At 40.3% G+C, this 18,166-nt stretch overlaps 1 protein-coding gene and 1 non-coding gene across 2 annotated transcripts in view; one reads left to right on the forward strand and one right to left on the reverse strand.

Moving 5' to 3' along the window:
• Positions 1-17,870, forward strand: part of ghrhrb (growth hormone releasing hormone receptor b) — a 43,818-nt gene extending 25,948 nt beyond the window's left edge. The window contains exons 4-13 of the mRNA XM_058638824.1: positions 7,759-7,859; positions 8,753-8,850; positions 8,962-9,094; positions 10,634-10,787; positions 10,891-10,951; positions 12,240-12,309; positions 13,848-13,939; positions 14,074-14,203; positions 14,850-14,891; positions 16,785-17,870. Of these exons, the coding sequence (XP_058494807.1) occupies positions 7,759-7,859; positions 8,753-8,850; positions 8,962-9,094; positions 10,634-10,787; positions 10,891-10,951; positions 12,240-12,309; positions 13,848-13,939; positions 14,074-14,203; positions 14,850-14,891; positions 16,785-16,997 (1,094 nt within the window). The 3' untranslated portion in view covers positions 16,998-17,870. The remainder of the gene's footprint in view (positions 1-7,758; positions 7,860-8,752; positions 8,851-8,961; positions 9,095-10,633; positions 10,788-10,890; positions 10,952-12,239; positions 12,310-13,847; positions 13,940-14,073; positions 14,204-14,849; positions 14,892-16,784) is intronic.
• Positions 14,437-14,508, reverse strand: trnah-gug (transfer RNA histidin (anticodon GUG)). Its single transcript has one exon. It is a non-coding gene; the product is annotated as a tRNA-His (tRNA).
• Positions 17,871-18,166: the final 296 nt, after the last annotated feature.

Raw genomic sequence — 18,166 nt, forward strand, 5'->3', positions numbered from 1 at the left:
AAGCCGGTGCTTTAGGGAGCTACAAAATAAACATGAGGCCAGAAAAGAGAAAGTGACTTTTATTTTTTTTTAATCAAAAAATATTAGACAGAAAAAGAAAGTCAGGCCAGACGGTTTTTCAATTTTCAATATCTCTGTTATTGATCTCAGAGGGAAAGCCCATGGAAAAGGAACTTAGCTTTTAACTGGAGGGTTGCTGGTTTGAATCTTGGCAGGTCAAGGGCTGGGGTACTTCTGAGCAAGGTTTGTCTCCAAAACGACTTGGTTGATTGGACGTCCAGTGTCTTCTAGGGTTGAGAATCTTAAGAAACCTCACAATTTGATTCGATTGAGATTCTGAAACTGATTCTAAAGCTATTACATCACTGCATCTTTAAAAAAAAAAACCAGTGTATTTAAAGATCCATCATTAAATTCTCAACATATTTGACTGGAAACCAAACAGAAAGAAACAAATATCTCAATCCTCTGCAGTGAAAATGTCAACAGAGTTTGTTTTCTCACTTTGGTAGAAGGTTTTTCATCACCCGTTAAATTTTGTTTTCGCCGGGTCGGCAGCAACAGGAGCCGTTTGTTTATCTGCCACCTCTGAGGTGGTAACGTGACGTGTTGAGGGTCATGTTGTTGCCAAAATATTGTATTTTAGTTTGCTTTCAAACATATTTTGTGTGGCTTCTCTCCAGCTCACTTTTTTTCCCCTCACGTCAGTTTTTAATCCAGATTGTGCGGGTCAGATTCTAACGACAGCTCTCACTCAGCCATCTTTGCTAAAGCTTACGAGCATTTATGCCGTGTGACGTTTCACCAGGTTATTGGTGAAGGCATTATTGAATGTAATGACGCATACGTTGGGCGTCTATACTTTCAATAGTTCAGTCAATTCAATCAAGCACAGTGTTAAAAGGCTTTAAGTGTGTTAAAAAAGTTAAGCTTAACTCCTAGGGACATTTCATCTTTTTTATGGTTCAGCCATTTTGGCTGTGTTGAATGAATATAGCTCAAATTTTCCACAGGTAAACTTTAGAACTGTCATCCCAGTTTCTTAAATTAGCCTAAAATGGCTAAGCTACGTAAGAACTTACTAATTTGTTCCTAGTGGCAGAAAATGCCACCTTCCCAAAGTTGCTTGTGGTTGTTACAGTTGTAAAAACATTATATATTAATATTTTTAAAAACATAATGGCCTTTAAAGAGTTAACATTTTATCATTATTATTATTATTATTATTATTATTTGATATATATATTTCAGGCTGAAGTAGTTTTAAAAGATAATATTTTTACAGCAGTTTTTGGGAGGACATTTTCTGCCACTAGGAACAAATTCGTTTTTTTTAAAAATCGGGGAAAAAACCCCAATGCATCTAAATCAATGTTTCTGCCATTCATTTACCCATCCCAGGGCCTAATAGTATTTATTATAAAATTTTAATAAAAATGTTTGTGTGTACAGTGGAGTTGTGTAAACATAATGGGTTTATGTTTAAAAACCCGGAGAAAACCCTACGCGCACATGGGGGAGAAAATGCAAACTCCATGCAGAAAGGCTCAGGAAAAGCATGCTGTGTCAAATAAACATCTGCCAAATCAAATATGTGCCGACCCCTAGAGAGGGAGAAGCCGAAAGAAACCCAGTAACACACGCTTGTGCTGAAACACTGGCTGAATCCCGTCCACTTGTGTTGCAGCAGAGGCAGTGAGACATGTCCAGGTTGTGAGACACATTACATTTTCCACTGACGTCCAATAAAAAGACTCGGGCCTAAAGCGGAGACGTGGAGTCAAACACACAGAGCAGCGACTCACTGAAAGTTAACCGTGCACTCGGTGTGCAGGGATAAAGGAGGAGGTGGAAGTTGCTGCTGATGACCTCATAAGTCAATGTTCCTGACACTGATGTTCCCCCCCCCCCCCCCCCGCTGAGTATCCTCCTCCTCCACAGACAGCGTTGTTAATTTAAACGCTGTAGCTGCAGCTGTGTGCGCTCGCAACACGCAGGGAAAGAATTGGAAAATCAAAGAGTTCACTGCCAGAGCCGAGAACACGAGGAAGGAGTTGGCGCTGCTCGTTAAGCGCGGCGGTACAGAGCACTAGCGCCATCCCTGGAGCCTTAGCCTTCAACCTTTCACTCAAATCCAAACTCTTCACACCACCGACGCTGGGACTTGAGGCCTGCAGGCTGTGAACGATGAGGCTAACGCGGCTGGATGGTGATAAATCCACCCACAACTCAAAAAACCCCCACACTCTGAGCCGGACGGGCATTTTTTTTTTTTTTTTTCCTCCACGAATCATGAAATTCACAAACTTTTCATCTTCCTTCTCGTGAAACAGCAGAAAAAAACCTGATGACCTTGTGTGGAAAACAGCGCGGCTGTCATCAAGCTCCTGCGTTCGCACTCCAGGCCATGGTGGGAGAGCGCTGCTGCTGCTGCTGCTGCTGCGTGTTTGCCAGGTTTACATTCGTTATTTACAGTCTTCACGTGGCCAGGTTACATTCATTCTTACCTCGAGCTTTTTCGGAGAAGCATTGGCATTCATTCATTACATGGAGTGGTAGTTAAATTGTTGGCAATTTTATTTACTAGTTTTATTTCCTGTGTATTGTTGTTGTTTTGTTTTTATAGACAATGTCAATTGATTCATTGGGATAAAAGGGGCATACGAGTAAATAAGGTTCTTCTTCTTTCTGCTCCTTTTCATTCAAGACTTGGACCATATTGTGTTTTTTTTTATTTGGGAATTAAATGAAATAAATAAAACTAAGCTAATATAATAATATATAATACATCTCTGACATAGTGAAGGAGTTCAAGTATCTCGGGGTCTTGTTCACGAGTGAGGGGACGAGGGAGCCGGAGATGGGCCGGAGAATCGGAGCGGCTGGTGCAGTACTGCATTCGCTTTACCGCACAGTTGTGACGAAAAGGGAGCTGAGCCGGAAGGCAAAGCTCTCGATCTACCGGTCAGTCTTCGTTCCTATCCTCACCTATGGTCATGAAGGTTGGGTCATGACCGAAAGAACGAGATCGCGGGTACAAGCGGCCGAAATGGGATTCCTCAGGAGAGTGGCCGGCCTTTCCCTTAGAGATAGGGTGAGAAGCTCGGTCATCCGGGGGGAGCTCGGAGTAGAACCGCTGCTCCTTCACGTTGAAAGGAGCCAGTTGAGGTGGTTCGGGCATCTGGTGAGGATGCCTCCTGGGCGCCTCCCGAGGGAGGTATATCAGGCACGTCCAGCTGGGAGGAGGCCTCGGGGTAGACCTAGGACAAGGTGGAGAGATTACATCTCCACTCTGGCCTGGGAACGCCTCGGGATCCCTCAGTTGGAGCTGGTCAATGCGGCTCAGGAAAAGGAAGTTTGGGGTCCCTTGCTGAAACTGCTGCCCCCGCGACCCGGCCCCGGATAAGCGGAGGATGATGATGATGATGATGATGATGACATCTCTGACATATCTGCATGGATGAAAGCCCATCACCTCCAGCTACACCTCTCTAAAACTGAACTGGCTCCTTCCAAGAGAGCAAGAAACTTGGGTGTCATGATTGACCAGTTGTTGCCCGGTCATGTCGCTTTGCACTATTCAATATAAGAGAAATCAGACCGTACCTAACTCAACAGGCTACCCAGGTCCTAGTACAGGCTCTGGTCATCGACTATTGCAACACCCTGCTAACAGGCCTCCTGACCTGTGCTGTGAAACCACTACAGATGGTCTTCAATCAGCTTAAAAGGTCCCATGTCAGCCCTCTGTTCATGGAGCTCCACTGGCTACCAAATTCAAATCACTGATGCTAGCTCCCACCTACTTAAACGCTCTCCTAAAGGCTTGTGTTACCCCTCGACTACTTCGTTCATCAAAGGATTGTCGTCTGGCGGTGCCAACACCCTGCACAAGACGATCCAGACTCTTTGTACGTGTCGTTCCACGCTGGTGGAATGATCTACCAAGTGCTACCAGAACAGAACTTCTGGTCAATCTTCAAGAAGCTCTTGAAGACCCAGCTCTTCCAAGAGCATCTTCTGTCTCAGCACTCGGCACTCTCACCCTCCGACAGTCCACTGTTCCTATCAAGTGGAGTTCTTCCCAAGACTTCTTCTATGTGTCTTATTTCTCTCTTGTAAGAGAAGTTATAAAAAACACATAAGAAAATACATCTTTTCTCAAGTTCTCTCTGTGATTTCTCTTTTGAGTTTAATCGACAGCAGATTTGACATCTGTGTTGCGTCGTTTAAAGGAGATCATATTATTTATGATCTCCGCTTTTAAATGATCCCTCTCACTCCCTGAGATTTTGAATGCACTCTCCTTTAATGGATCACTCTTTGATTGATTTATTGATATTGTATTCACAAAGCAATTGTTTTGTCCGACACAATCACTATAAAGTATTAAGTCTTGAATCCTAGCTGATGTTTTTGCAAAAATACAACAGCGTGGCGTTAGTTAATTAGAACGTACAATATAGAGTTGGTATTATTGGATATTTAGTCACAGCCTCTCCCTTCATATTAACAGTTTCCAGTAGCGACTGGTGATCTTCAGCCTCTGTCATTAACAGGCAGATGGAGTTTTAGTGCAGAACACTCGGTCCTATAATGAAAATCACCGGTTTTATGTCTCTTCTGAGAAATTACCCGCTTGTGCGCACGTGTTTGTTTGTTTGCTTGCTTGTTTACGGCTCCCCAGCGAACAGGAATTCAGTGAGTGATTTTATTAAAGTTATTATTATTCATAAGTGTCCACGCCAAAGTAACAGATTCATTAGGAATGATGCATATTCATGGTGGAGGCTGATAATGGACTTGTGAGTTATGAGCGGCGATGGCAGTAAACAACATTTATTCAGCGCGCACACACATACGTGTCTGCGTGTTCCACGTGCCTGAAAAAGTGTGGAAGTGGAGTGGAGCGGAATTACAGATTACCAGATTACACTGGAGAACACAGAAGACGACCACCGCTGATACGTGATATACAGACAGATGGACAGAGAGTATGTTCGTGTTTCACTGACACAAGAACCAAGAACCAGACCTGAGGGGAAAAAGCTCTGTAGTCCTGGGGCCTCAAACTCAAAATGACCTGGGGACAGGTGAACTTCTAGTCTGGTCAGGAGGCGGGCGGGAAAAAGTCCAACAGTTGGGGGAAAAATGTACTTTTCTTTTGGGCCACTTTTCATTATACATTTAAAATAAGTGTTGGGCCGCAGGACATCAACTGAGGGGCTGCATGTGGCCCACAGCCCGCAAGTTTGAGACCCCGGCTATAGACAGTCTCTCCACACACACACACACAATTGCTCTCACCGCCACACACTCAAACCCCTCGTTAAAACTCACCTCTTGGGAATTGCTTTTCATTTATGAACAATACTGACATTTTATCTGTGTTTGTTTTATGACCTTTTTTTTTTAATCAGTGAAGCCTCTTTAAAAGAGAGCTCTATAAATCAAATTTACAATAATAGCAGTAATTATCTTGGCTCTCGATCACCAAAGTGTTTTGTGTTCATTGTGATTCATGCTTGTATCTCAGCGTTCTACAGGGAACGATACCGTCCTAAATAATGCCGCCTGTTTCCAATCACTGCCAGTGTTTATCAGTTATATTGGTCACAGTATAGCGTTCTGGCTTCTGCTCCTTCAGTGCGATCGTTGACGCGTCACTTTTATCACTCACATAAAACTCAGACGGTCGAAAACGTTTCAATCAGTTTTGTTCTCCACATGTTTGTGTCCATCTGTCCAAGGTGGATAAAATCATCTTTTTCTAAAGAGAACAACCGTGTGGAATGATTAAAATATGAATACTCTTCAATCATATCAAATAATTCTCTAATTTAATTCATTTAATCATTTAATAAAATGTCATTTTCCCTTTGTCTAACATTGTAACTACTGTGTCTTTTTATGTTGGGATTATATTCAAGGTTTTGATAATAAGGATTTAAATTGAGCCTTATGGGGAAAAAAAACCTTATTTTTTTTTTCATAATATTTGAATTGCAAACAGAACTGAACCCAGTGAAGCCAATTAAATTCACAAGAAGAGAATAAATGTTTTCAGGGTTGAATACTGTAGGTGGCAGAGCTTACGCTCATTTATTCTCACGGTCGGCAAAGGTGAGGTGGAAGAGAAAAAGGACAAAGAGCATGAAAATGCTAATCTGGCTGCGGTTAAATTACCACTGAGATAAACTGAGGATGAAGTGGATAATGTCGTAGGGTCGTGTATATTTGCAGCAGGAGGTGATCGTGAACGAGTCTCGGGCGCACGGCGAGGTCAGCGGCGCGGTCAACCGTGCGTCCATTAATGTACCCGCCAATCACAGCACGAGGGAGGGAATAAACAGGGAATAAACAAACATATTAAACATACCCAATCCAGAGATTGGACGGGATTACTGAGGTGTAGTAATGAGGTGTGGTTCACCAGCTGCACATCAGAGGTGTTTTGGATGATGGGCTGAAGTTCACTTTTAGATTAATCTCTGATAGAAAACAGCTTGTGTTTATGAGATATAATGTTGTTTTTTTTTTGGTTTTTCATGCGTTTAGATTCAGCACAGACGTTAAAGCTGTTATGAGGGATGTGTGTTTTTATGTGACTATGTTGGTGGAATGTCAATACCATCATCTACTGAGCTTTTCTTTGTCTATTGTTGCTGGGAACCACACGTGTGACGTGTGACAAATAGCAGTGACACTGAAACTCATGAGTAGATGAATGCAAATGAACCCTGAAAAGCTGAGAAGTTGCACGTCAAAACGGATGTGTGGTTATTACGGTAATTTCACACAAATCAGTGTCTTTCTCACCAGGGAGGAGAGAGTTAGAACAATGCCTGTAGATAGTTACATTATTTTGGCTTGTTTTTACACATTGAGACAAAGACTTAACCAAATGTTATTTTAAATATATGTTATGCTGTTCAAACTTTTAGTTTTTCTTCATTTTAAGTTGTTTACACACTGTTCTAACGTGCAATACATTGTAAACTGTCCGATATTGAAAGTTATTCTGGAAAAAAATGGGAAACTTACTCACGTGACATTTTCTGATCCTTTTATGGTTAAAATAAGCAAAAAAAAGTCCAGACGGACATTTTGAGGCTGAGGTTTTAAAGGGTTAAAAACATGCCGCAGATTGCAGCAGTGACACACAGGTGACCAGGCCTTTGAATAAGCTTTGTACAATATACATATATATATAGATATACACACACGTGTATATATACAGATAAGACTCATTTCCAGAACAGCCTTCTTCCACCTGCGGAACATTATGAAACTCCTGCGGGGGGGTGTTTATAGATCACATAGTCAGGCTTTTCTCTTCTTATGTGTTGTGGAATCAAAGTTAGGATTCATTTTATAATCGCATTTTCAGTCGTAAAATAAAGTTGCAATAATTGTGCAGAAGTCACAAAATAGAGCGGTGTTTTTTTTTCTGTCATTTGTTCATAAAAACGAGAAAAGTGAAGACTGTGACATATTTTTTTACACATTTGAAGTACTTTTTGCTCAGGCGTGTTTATATAGTTGGTCAAAATAAAACTTTTTTTTAAATAGATTATCTATGTTGTGCTGAAAAAAAAGGATATAAGATGCTCTGTATTGTCTTCTAGCCTCTGTGTATACTGTACGTTTAAAGATAGTCATGACAACTGCAGCCGTTCATGCTCACGCCGTCTTCTTCAGTCCACCTCTGTGTCTTTCGTCTTTTCCTCCATTGAGAATCATTGTATTCCTCTTCAGGTTACATCTACATGAACTGCACAGCACACGGCTGGTCCGAGGCGTACCCCTCCTACGAGAAAGCCTGCGAGTTTGCCGAGGACGAGGAGACAGAACCAGAGGTGAATATTAATATAATCCCCAGATCTTTTCACTCCGTGCATTTCTGTCTTCAAACCTTCATTGTCGAGAGATTTTAATTACTACCTTTTTTGAAAGGGGTAAATTATGGATGCTATTAAAAATAAAAGGATGATTGACAGTTCTCTCCTTCACGCTGACGCCAAAAGAAACACCACTGTCAGCCGTCGTCACTGGAGACATGAATGTCACCAACAACTTCTCACAGTGTTTCACTGACACACACACACTCTCGAGCAAATATGGACTCTCGTCTCCGTGTAGAGATGGAGGACGTCGAGTGATGTGGGAGGAGGAGGATGAGACACCTCGCTCCAGAGGACCATCCATTTTGTTTCTAGTGCAGAGAATAGACGAAGAATGTATATGTTCATTTGCAGCCAGAAAATGTCTCAGATGTAGAATTAAATTTAATTTAGATGCATTTAAAGGTCTCATCACAGAGTTTAAGTACAGTGTTTTAGGCAAAACGTCCGTTTAATATCACAAATCACCATCTAGACAAAAAGAAGCACCACATTCTCACTAACATTGGAAATATCTGCCACATCTCGTCTGATTCCGCTTGCATTTCTCCTCCAAACAGCGTCAGAGTCAGCACGGCACACGCTGATGTCCTCACTGAGTCGTCTGCCAAGTTTCAAGTGTGTCACACAAACCGTTGGACGGTGACGCGATTAACAGTCGCATCAATAACGCCGGCGTCAAAATCCATCGATTCACATTTTCTTGCAGACTTTGTGTTCAGACAAGAATATCACAAAAGAAGCGCGTGTTTATCTTGTATTGTCTCTGTCCCAGTTTCTTCACAGCTGAATGAATGAATGAATGAATGAATGAATGATAACAGTGCTTTTTTTTGTGTGCATTTCAGACGACTTACTTCTCCAACTTCAAACAGGTCTACACCGCTGGCTACGCCACATCCCTGGTCTCTCTCATAACGGCCATCTTTGTCTTCACTGTCTTCAGGTAGAGTAGAGACGTCCCCAAAACAACTCACCTTGATTTTATATGCAGTATAACAGTATAACAGTGAAACAGTGAATCAGTGAAACGTGTCGCTTCATTCTGCTTCGACAGGAAGTTCCACTGCACCAGGAACTACATCCACATCAACCTTTTCTTCTCCTTCATCCTGAGAGCCAGCGCCGTCTTCATCAAAGATGGCGTCCTGTTCGCTGATGAAAACCTCGACCACTGCCTCATGTCGACCGTAAGTGGTCTCAAATCCTTTTTTTTGGCATTATTGATCAATCGTTCCTTAAATTAAATACACAGTATGTGATTTCTGCCACTATGGCTCTCTCTTTCAAACACAACATTTAAAAAATATATATATATATATATATATATATATATATATATATATATATATATTTTAATATATATACATATATATATATATATATATATATATATATATATATATATGTAATATGTTGTGATTTCACTTTTGGATTACACTGTCTATACCCATCAAGGGAATTTAATGTCGCATTAAAATGGATTGTATTATTTTCCCCACACTACTTACATTGTAATACTAAATAGAATTTAAAACATTTTTAGAAAGTTTAGAAAGTTGAATTCATGTCTGTAATCCAAAAAATTGAAACAGATAAAACACCAGTATTAACTCCACCAGGAGGATAGATTTGAAAGTAATTGTGCGTTTAATGGTGACTGATAAGATATCCTTAATATTACAATAGCTTTTACTGTTACCTGTGTTTTTTCTCTTTTATGTTCCTATCAACAGCTTTTATCGCCTCCCGGTCCTTTGTTGTCTAAATGTGTTTCCTGCTCATGTTAATGTGCACAGGAACTTTTATTGCATGTGCGGCAGATATTTACACAGACGATAATGCAACTGAGAAAAATACCTCTGTTAAAGTGATAGTTCTCGATCTTATCGGCCACAGTGACACAATGAAAGGATTTCAGGCACTTAACGAAAGGCTCGCCTCATTCAATAAACACCTGTGTAAGTGTACGATATCTCATGAATGTATTCACCACTTTATCTCACCTTTAAAATCACACCTTTTAAGCTTGTGGGCACACAGGAGCTGCTGTATCCTGCTGCCTCCTTGTTTGGTAACTTTATGCCACTTAGGAAAATCTTAAAGAAGGAATTCAAATCACAGAAGTCACAATAGGATGCTTTGGAAATGATTCAGGGAGGCAGACGTGCTGCGATGTGAAATGGCAGATTGGCAGATTTTCTCCGTGGGGTTTGGCACATGGAGTGAGCCGTTTACAAAGCAACGTAAGCTTCAGTTTCCAGTCGAAAACCTGTCTGTTCTCTGGCTGGCTCTCAAAGTTATGGAAGCCCAAAGGAGGTAAAACAGCCTTGATAATAAAAATATCCTCAAAGTAACTTGAGATTATGAGATAAAAAGTCATACTCATAATTTTGAATTTTTAATCTTGTGATTTCGACTTTTTTGTCACAGAATTATAACTTTATCTCATAATTATGACTTTTTTATCTCATAATTTTGATTTACTTTGAGTTTATTTTTATTATCAAGGCTAAGTTTTACCTCTTTTTTCTTTCCTGGCAGAAACAAGCTTCCATATAAAGCAGCTGCCCGTCTGAAGTGATAAATAAAGAGACTTTCTGCTTAAATACAAGAGATGACAAATGTATATCCGGCCATTATCGCCTTGGCCCTGCAGCATATTACCCTGTGAGAGGACATTACTAATCTAACTCCTCTTGTGGCCCTGGCTGCGTTTCCCCCCGCAGACGTCCTGTAAGTCGGCCGTGGCCTTCTTCCAGTTCAGCATCCTCGCCAACTACTTCTGGCTGCTGGTGGAAGGCATGTACCTGCAGACGCTGCTCGCGTTCACCTTCGTCTTCCAGAAGAAATACTTCTGGTGGTACATACTCATCGGCTGGGGTGGGTTTTCTCTGCCCTCCCTCTCTCTCTCTGTCTCTTTTATCGTCTCTTTGTCCTGAGCTGACTCTGACGATCAGATGCTTTTGTATTTTTGGTCTCTCAGGTCTTCCTACAACAATCATAACAGCGTGGATCCTCACTCGAAACTTCTACGATAACAGGGGGTGAGAGCTCATGTCACAGAATTTAGACTAAACAGTCCTACGTTGCTTTAAAGACAGGGTGGACGTGGTTTAACCTGTACATTTGGTGTTTTTCTGCTTATTTTCTTTGCCAAGATCTAATGTATTCATTACTGAGCTTTATCGTTACTGCCACTTGGTGTTTTGTTGCCATTGTGTCTATAAGTTGCCCGTTTATTCCAATCTTTGATGTTTGATATTGACACAAAAACACACTTGAATGCAGAGATGAACTGATTTCATTTATTTTCTTGCCTTTGCAAAAAGGATCTATCTTAACTATCTATAAGATATCCTAAAATACCCAACGTATTTTTGGTTTCTTCAACATGACATCAATGTTCATGTTAAATGAGTCTGGAATAATAACGGTGCAGAATGAAGCTGTTGGTTAATGTAACCATGAGGTGGTAACTAGACATTTTCTCTTTTTTTAAGTACATTTTGTTGATTTTTAGTGCTCAACAATGCACAAAAAAGAGAAAAACACACAACAGACACGATAATTAAGCCACAACAGCCATGTAACAACATTTCATAATGTGTTTTTGCATAATGAGTATCATACAAAACATTATAGAGAGAGATTAACAGCATTCTGCATATAATGCTTTTGAGTTTTCATCAAAATAATAATAATAATAATAAAATGCTTTGTCATTCTAATGCTAACAGTGAAACAAAGTTTCCTTCAAACTCACACGTAAAAAAAGGATAAAATCATCAAGAAATTCAGAATGAAAGAAACAATTATTGCAAAGTGCTTCTTTACAAAATAAACACATAAAGACCGGTGAATAAAAGCAGCGTTCTAAATGAAAAAAGGAACGCGTTAAAAGATGCTTTCATTCACCAAATAAACAAATTACAGAGGCATACAAACAGAAATGAATTAAAATGCGTCTTCACAAAGGGATTGCGAGGACGTCAATGAATTGAAACTGATTAACTCTTGTTTTTAAACACACTTGGAAAATGTTACTTTTGATTGAAAGAACATTTCTGTAATGCTTTTAATCCTTTAATAACCTTGTCCTTTTAATAAATACATAATGCACGAGTGAGACGAATTCATTAAGTTATTAGTGCAGAGTTTTTTCTCCACACTATGAAAAAGAAAACCATTTTAGACTTTAGACAGCTTCTCTGGTGAACACTGTGAGTTTTGATGATTGAAGTGTGTAATATTGTTCTTCTGTGACTGCCTTGTTTCTCTCATTAACGTGTGCGTGCGTGTGTGTGTGTGTGTGTGTGCGTGTGTGTGCGTCAGATGCTGGGACGACACAGACGAGCCGTTCATCTGGTGGATCATAAAAGCTCCAATAACGGCATCGCTGCTGGTGAGTGCACGGCTCTCACTGTGGGAGCCGTTTGAGGATCCGCGGGAGTCGTCACTCGGTGCCGTCACAGGCGTTCACATGACGACGACCGACCGCTTTGGTGGTTTCACGGAAAACGGCGAATGAGTGCAATTTGTTATTGGTTTGTTTCATGAAGTGGTTTGATTACGGTCAGAGGAGGCCTCCTGGCCTTCACACACACACACACACGAGTCCACAGCATCTGTTTACTTTGCACTCACAGCTGAGCAGCAGCAGCAGCAGCAGCAGCAGCAGCAGCAGTTCATGTCAAAACATTCAGAATACATGTTGGGCAAAAGATTTGAGGCACGAGTGATGTTTCTGTCATCCAATAGGCTGCAATCATTGTGTCAAGGTGGAATCATACGACTCACAAATCATCAATCCTCCAATATTTAGGGCCTGAGCCACGAATGCCAGGGGCTGGAAAGACACAAACTCAATTCATGTGAGGGACCTACACTGTATTATGTCCGTGGGGTCAGGTCTGGCCAAAATGCTATAGTGGCATAGGGCACCAACCCCAGGGCTCTATAGCGCCCCCCTAGAAGTCAGGTGATGGTCAGACAAAAGTGGTCGGATCGGGAGTTAATTGAGGATTTTTTGGGATTTTTTTGACACAAGTGGCCAAAATTGTGTTAAATGAAGCGAAATTTTAGATTTCTTTCTATCGTGTCTAAGTTGTACATAGTTGTTCCGATTTCAACCAAACTTGGCACACTTGTTGCTCTCGTGACCCCAAACACATTTCTAATGTACTTCCATTAGCTCCACCCACCCAAAAGCCAACCAAGTAAAAGGATTTTCTCTACCTCCGACAAAGTTGAAAATGGTAGGAAAACTGCTTTGAAATTCCACTTTTTGGAAGTTTTGACGTAAACAGAACGCCATGAAACGTCTTAGTCATCGAATATGACGAGTCATTTTGTATTTAATTGTTGTTTTGCCAAGATAATGATTCTTCCTCCTTTTCATTCATGTTTTGGTGTTTTTTTTGTGTGTATTTACTTTGTTTGAGGAATTTAAATGAAAGACTAGTTTAAAATATTACAAAAATGTTCCAACCATGTGCACAAGAGCGTTTAAATAATACAATAATGCATGTAAAACATCCGGAGCTTCATTAAATGTATACATTTCTGAATCTGTTGACCTTCTGGGCTTATGGTGTGAATTAAGAGGGGATCTAGCTACAGAAGTTGAGAAAATACATCTAAAAATGTGTTTTAATTCACCTTTTATAACCTAAAATTATGGACTGTTGTACTCTAGTCAGCTTGTGGCTGGGGTGGGTTGGTTGAAGTGCGCCCTCTGCTGGGAAAAATCCTAATTACACAGCACAACGACTCAAGAAAGACATATTTGATCATTGACATCCATTATTAAATATTATTATTATTATTATTATTATTAATAATATTATCTGCTGTTGTGATGAGTTTGTACAGAAACTGGTGCAAATAACTGCAAATTACTCAAGTTGTTGACACGTTTATATTCATGTGTTTTTCACACAGGTGAATTTCATCATCTTCATCAACGTGATTCGTATTCTGGTCCAGAAGCTGAGGTCTCCTGGTGTCGGGGGCAACGATACCAGTCACTTCAAGTAAGAGGCAAAAATAAATATACACACAGGAGATATTCTCCACACATGGACTGTATGCATGTATGTATGTATGCATGTATGTATACATGTATGTATGCATGTAGTCTTCATGACAGTCTTCTCTCTGTGTGTAGGAGACTGGCCAAATCCACGTTGCTGCTCATCCCTCTGTTTGGGATGCACTACATGCTGTTCGCCTTCCTGCCGGAAACCACGGGAGCAGAAGCTCGACTCTTCATAGAACTGGGTGTGGGATCCTTTCAGGTGAGGCTGTTTCGACACCATCATTAACAGCAGTCATGGTTTAGTTGATCTCAGGTTGTCACTGGACTTGAATTGACATAAACCATGTTGTCAGTGCACTGGATAGATTCCGCTGGAGATAGAGAAAAGCTAATGATTGTTACTTTCTATACATTTTTCCATTTATGCTGAATTCTAGCTTTCATATCTTTTGTTGTATGCGTGATAAACCTTTACTTTTACTCATTAAAATTTGCCGTGACCCGGACTTGAACCGGGGTTGCTGCGGCCACAACGCAGAGTACTAACCACTATACGATCACGGCGAGCCATCCTTGCTGATGATGTGTTGACACAGATTCTCTCTCCAGTACAAACTACTGACCACACAGTTTCTGACAGTGTCAACACACTGACTCTGACGATGACTCAGTAGTCCTCATGGAGACTAAGATCTGGTCCTAATGAGGCAGAACCTCTCACAGTCCAAAGACACAGATTGGTGTTAAATTCTCACCCAAAATCAAATATAGAATTGGATTTATCTCCTTCTACAACGCTAAAATAAGATTTGATGGATGAACGGATGTTCCACACAACACAGGAGTAGAAGAAATGAAAGACAAACAGCATCTGTGTCTTATGTAACCATGTTTCTGCTCTGAAGGGGTTCGGTGTGGCCTTGCTCTACTGTTTCCTGAACGGTGAGGTAAGTCAAACACAACACTATTCCTGATGTTACCCAGACTTTGCAGTAGAGGGCGTCATTCAGTAATCAGCGCGTCACAATCAGAGGGTTTAGAAGCAAGCACATTATTGTTTGTTTTAACGGTTTAAAAAAACGAACCCAGACTCTAGAGACACTCGAGATTCTTGCTTCATTTTCTGATGAACTTATATTATCATTATCAAGTGATGCAGGTGATGACTCATTCATAAAGTATTTGTCCCAACTTAAGATATGAAAGAAAATAAGTGAATAAACATCATAACTGATAAAAACAGGTTTTGATTGAGTTTAATGGGCTGTATTTGGACATCATGAAAAAAAAAATTTGATTTAGTCCGATATCAATTTTCCCCTGAAAGAGAAACCTTAAACGTTTCAGAGACTAACAAAAGAAAACTGTGGAACACATGGATCACTGGGTTTTGTAGAAGATGATTAAAGTTTCCCACATAGATGAACACAAAACACTGAACTCTAGATGAGATAGGAGGAAACAAACTCAACTACTTTCCTTCAAATTGAAACATATATTACAAAATTGACATCATGATCTATTGAAGAAGAAGCTGAAACCAGTGACTGAGACTTCCTAGGAAAACGTTCACTGATGCTATAAATCATCATGAAGGGAATTAATTTCCTTCAAACTAAATTGTGGAGTCACTTCCCTTTTAGAGTCTTAAAATGTTACTTTTGATTGACATTATACAAACAATACACAACTTTTGGTAAAACGATGACGTAACAGCTCCACCTTTCTAACCCTTAACCCCACTGGACGTCACGTAACAGCAATAACAAGAATGACAGATTCCTTTTTACGCACACTCCACGTCTTCTTTGGTATTTGTTTATTTCTGACATTGCAGCGCCACACACAGGGTTCAATGGGACACTCTTCTAACTTAAAGTAATACCGTAATTTGCTCTTAAGCTCCTACTGCATGTTTTTAAAGGTGATATTTAATTTAAAATGTTGGGTTCCATCTGCATTTACTCTGACACATTGGTGTCTACAGTGAAACTTAACACTTGTGGTGGAATCTCACACGTGTTGTCTTTATTTTGATACCAAGAGAATTCACATAGAGCGTGTCATTGTAGAGATATGCTATATATTAATTTGGACAAGCAGGGAGCCCAAAAAGAGGTTAAAGGAGACATATTATACCCTATTCCCCAAGTTAAAATAGTTCCCTGGTGTCCTAATGAACATGTCTGTGAAATGCTTTGGTCAAAATACCATAAGGATGAAGCACCATAGCAGTTCAATAACCCTGCTAAACCCGCCCCTTTCAGAACGCTCGGTTTTTTTTGCATGGTCCCTTTATATGCAAATGAGACACAGGCAAACACACACCCACTTCTTCCAGGGGGTTTCTGATTTGTCCTTGTTACAGCGCTCACTCGCTCAGCTCGCGTGTTTTATCACCTATACTTACACTAAGGGGGACCACGAAAAAAGGACTGAGTATTCTTTTTCCACACGTTGGCGACTGGTAGGGCCTCCGGAGTCCCAAATATAAGTATTGAAATGGTTAAAAAGTTGATTTTGCATAATATGTCCCCTTTAAGGGTTGGTAAAAAAAAATACATGAAGCAGGACTTCCAGATACAACTGTGTTATAGCATTTTAAACTAATATGATAGAATAGAATAGAATAGAATAATAATTGTTTCAAGATATTTAAAGATACTTTGAGGTTTGCCATAAAGTGGAATTTTGTAGTTCTTATAATTATTATAATTCCATTGTGCGATACAGACGTGCTCAGGCTTTGATGGGTTAATTAGGGTCTAAGATGTCTCTCTTGAATTATTCCTGTCCTGGGTTTTTACAGTGATGATGTGTGTGTGTGTGTGTGTGTTTAGGTGCAGGCAGAACTAAAGAAGAGGTTCTGGAAGTGGCAGACGGTGTGTCAGACTCAGAGCTACCTGAGCTACAGCAAACGGCGGCGTACGCTGTTCACCGAGAGCAGCACGGTCACTCAGATATCGGTGCTGGACAAATCCAGTCCCAAAGACCAGCCTCAGGTCTCAGAGACACAGACTCTCAGTCACACGGCGGCGCCCAGCACGGTCTGAGGAACTCTGGACTGCTTTAACCTGACCCTAATCAGCACTGTTGAATGTTTAAAGTACTCCTCATCTTTTTTTAAGGTAATGTTTTTGTTTTTTTTAATTTAGAATCTCTCAAGTGTTAAAAGTAACGTACTCGCGCTGTTTCAGGAAGCCGGCGAATCAGAGTCTTTGTCACCAGAGAGGTGCTTCCATTTTTTTGGCCTGTTTTTAGACAATTTTACAAATTTATCAAATTTAACACGCAAAATCTGGTGTTCTTTCTACAACTAGAATTTTATTTTTTTTTTGTTTATTTTAGTAAATGTTTTGTTTTTCTTCATTTGCAATTGTTAAAACAGTTTTTTAACACACAGTAAATTGTAAATAACTGCCAGATATTGAAACAGGGCGTTTTTTGGCCATTTTCTGGTTAAAATAAGGGGAGAAAAAATGTTCAGATGGACATTTTGTCACATTACAACCACACATTTTTAAGTATTTTTATTTCATTTTAGCTTAATTTACTTTTTTCACCTCCCCCTAAAACCCCAAAAGTAACCTGCAGTGCAAGTCACATGATCAGTAAATCCCGTCCACCTGTGTGCAGTTTAATCACAGCATAAAACACCTGCTCTGTGACGACCTGTGAACAAACCTCAGCAGACGTCAGGGGTGAAGTTGTGGGGAAGTTAAAAGCAGCGTGAGGCTGAATACTTGGGGGGTGGATACGTATGCAAGGCACTGTTTATGTCACTGAACGTCATGGTTTTGCCCGGGAGGTTTCATTTTCAAGCCACAACTGACTCATTTCTCCCTTTTTAACAAAAGCACTGATGCCACAATGAAGGAGAAATTGCTGTTTGAACAGTTTGAACCTGCTTCACTTCACTGGATCCCTGTTGTCAGTCAAACACTGACAAAGGGAGCTAGTGAGAGAAGGTTGGGGGAAAATGGGCATTCCCATTCTTATATTTAGGTTTTTAGGTTTTCTGGACAAACTCTACAACCCACCACTCCTTTTTAAATGTATTCATGAATTTATTGTAGAAATAAACAGTCAACAGGAATTTGCTGGAAGCAACACAAAAGAGTTCTCACCAAATTCTTACAAAAACATAAGCACTTACTGCTTCTTCATTGTAGTTGTGAAAGTACACTTCATTCCAAAGCCTCTGAATAGTCGTTAGCTGTAA

The sequence above is a fragment of the Solea solea genome, chromosome 9, assembly GCF_958295425.1.
Source record: "Solea solea chromosome 9, fSolSol10.1, whole genome shotgun sequence".
Taxonomy (NCBI): Eukaryota; Metazoa; Chordata; class Actinopteri; order Pleuronectiformes; family Soleidae; genus Solea; species Solea solea.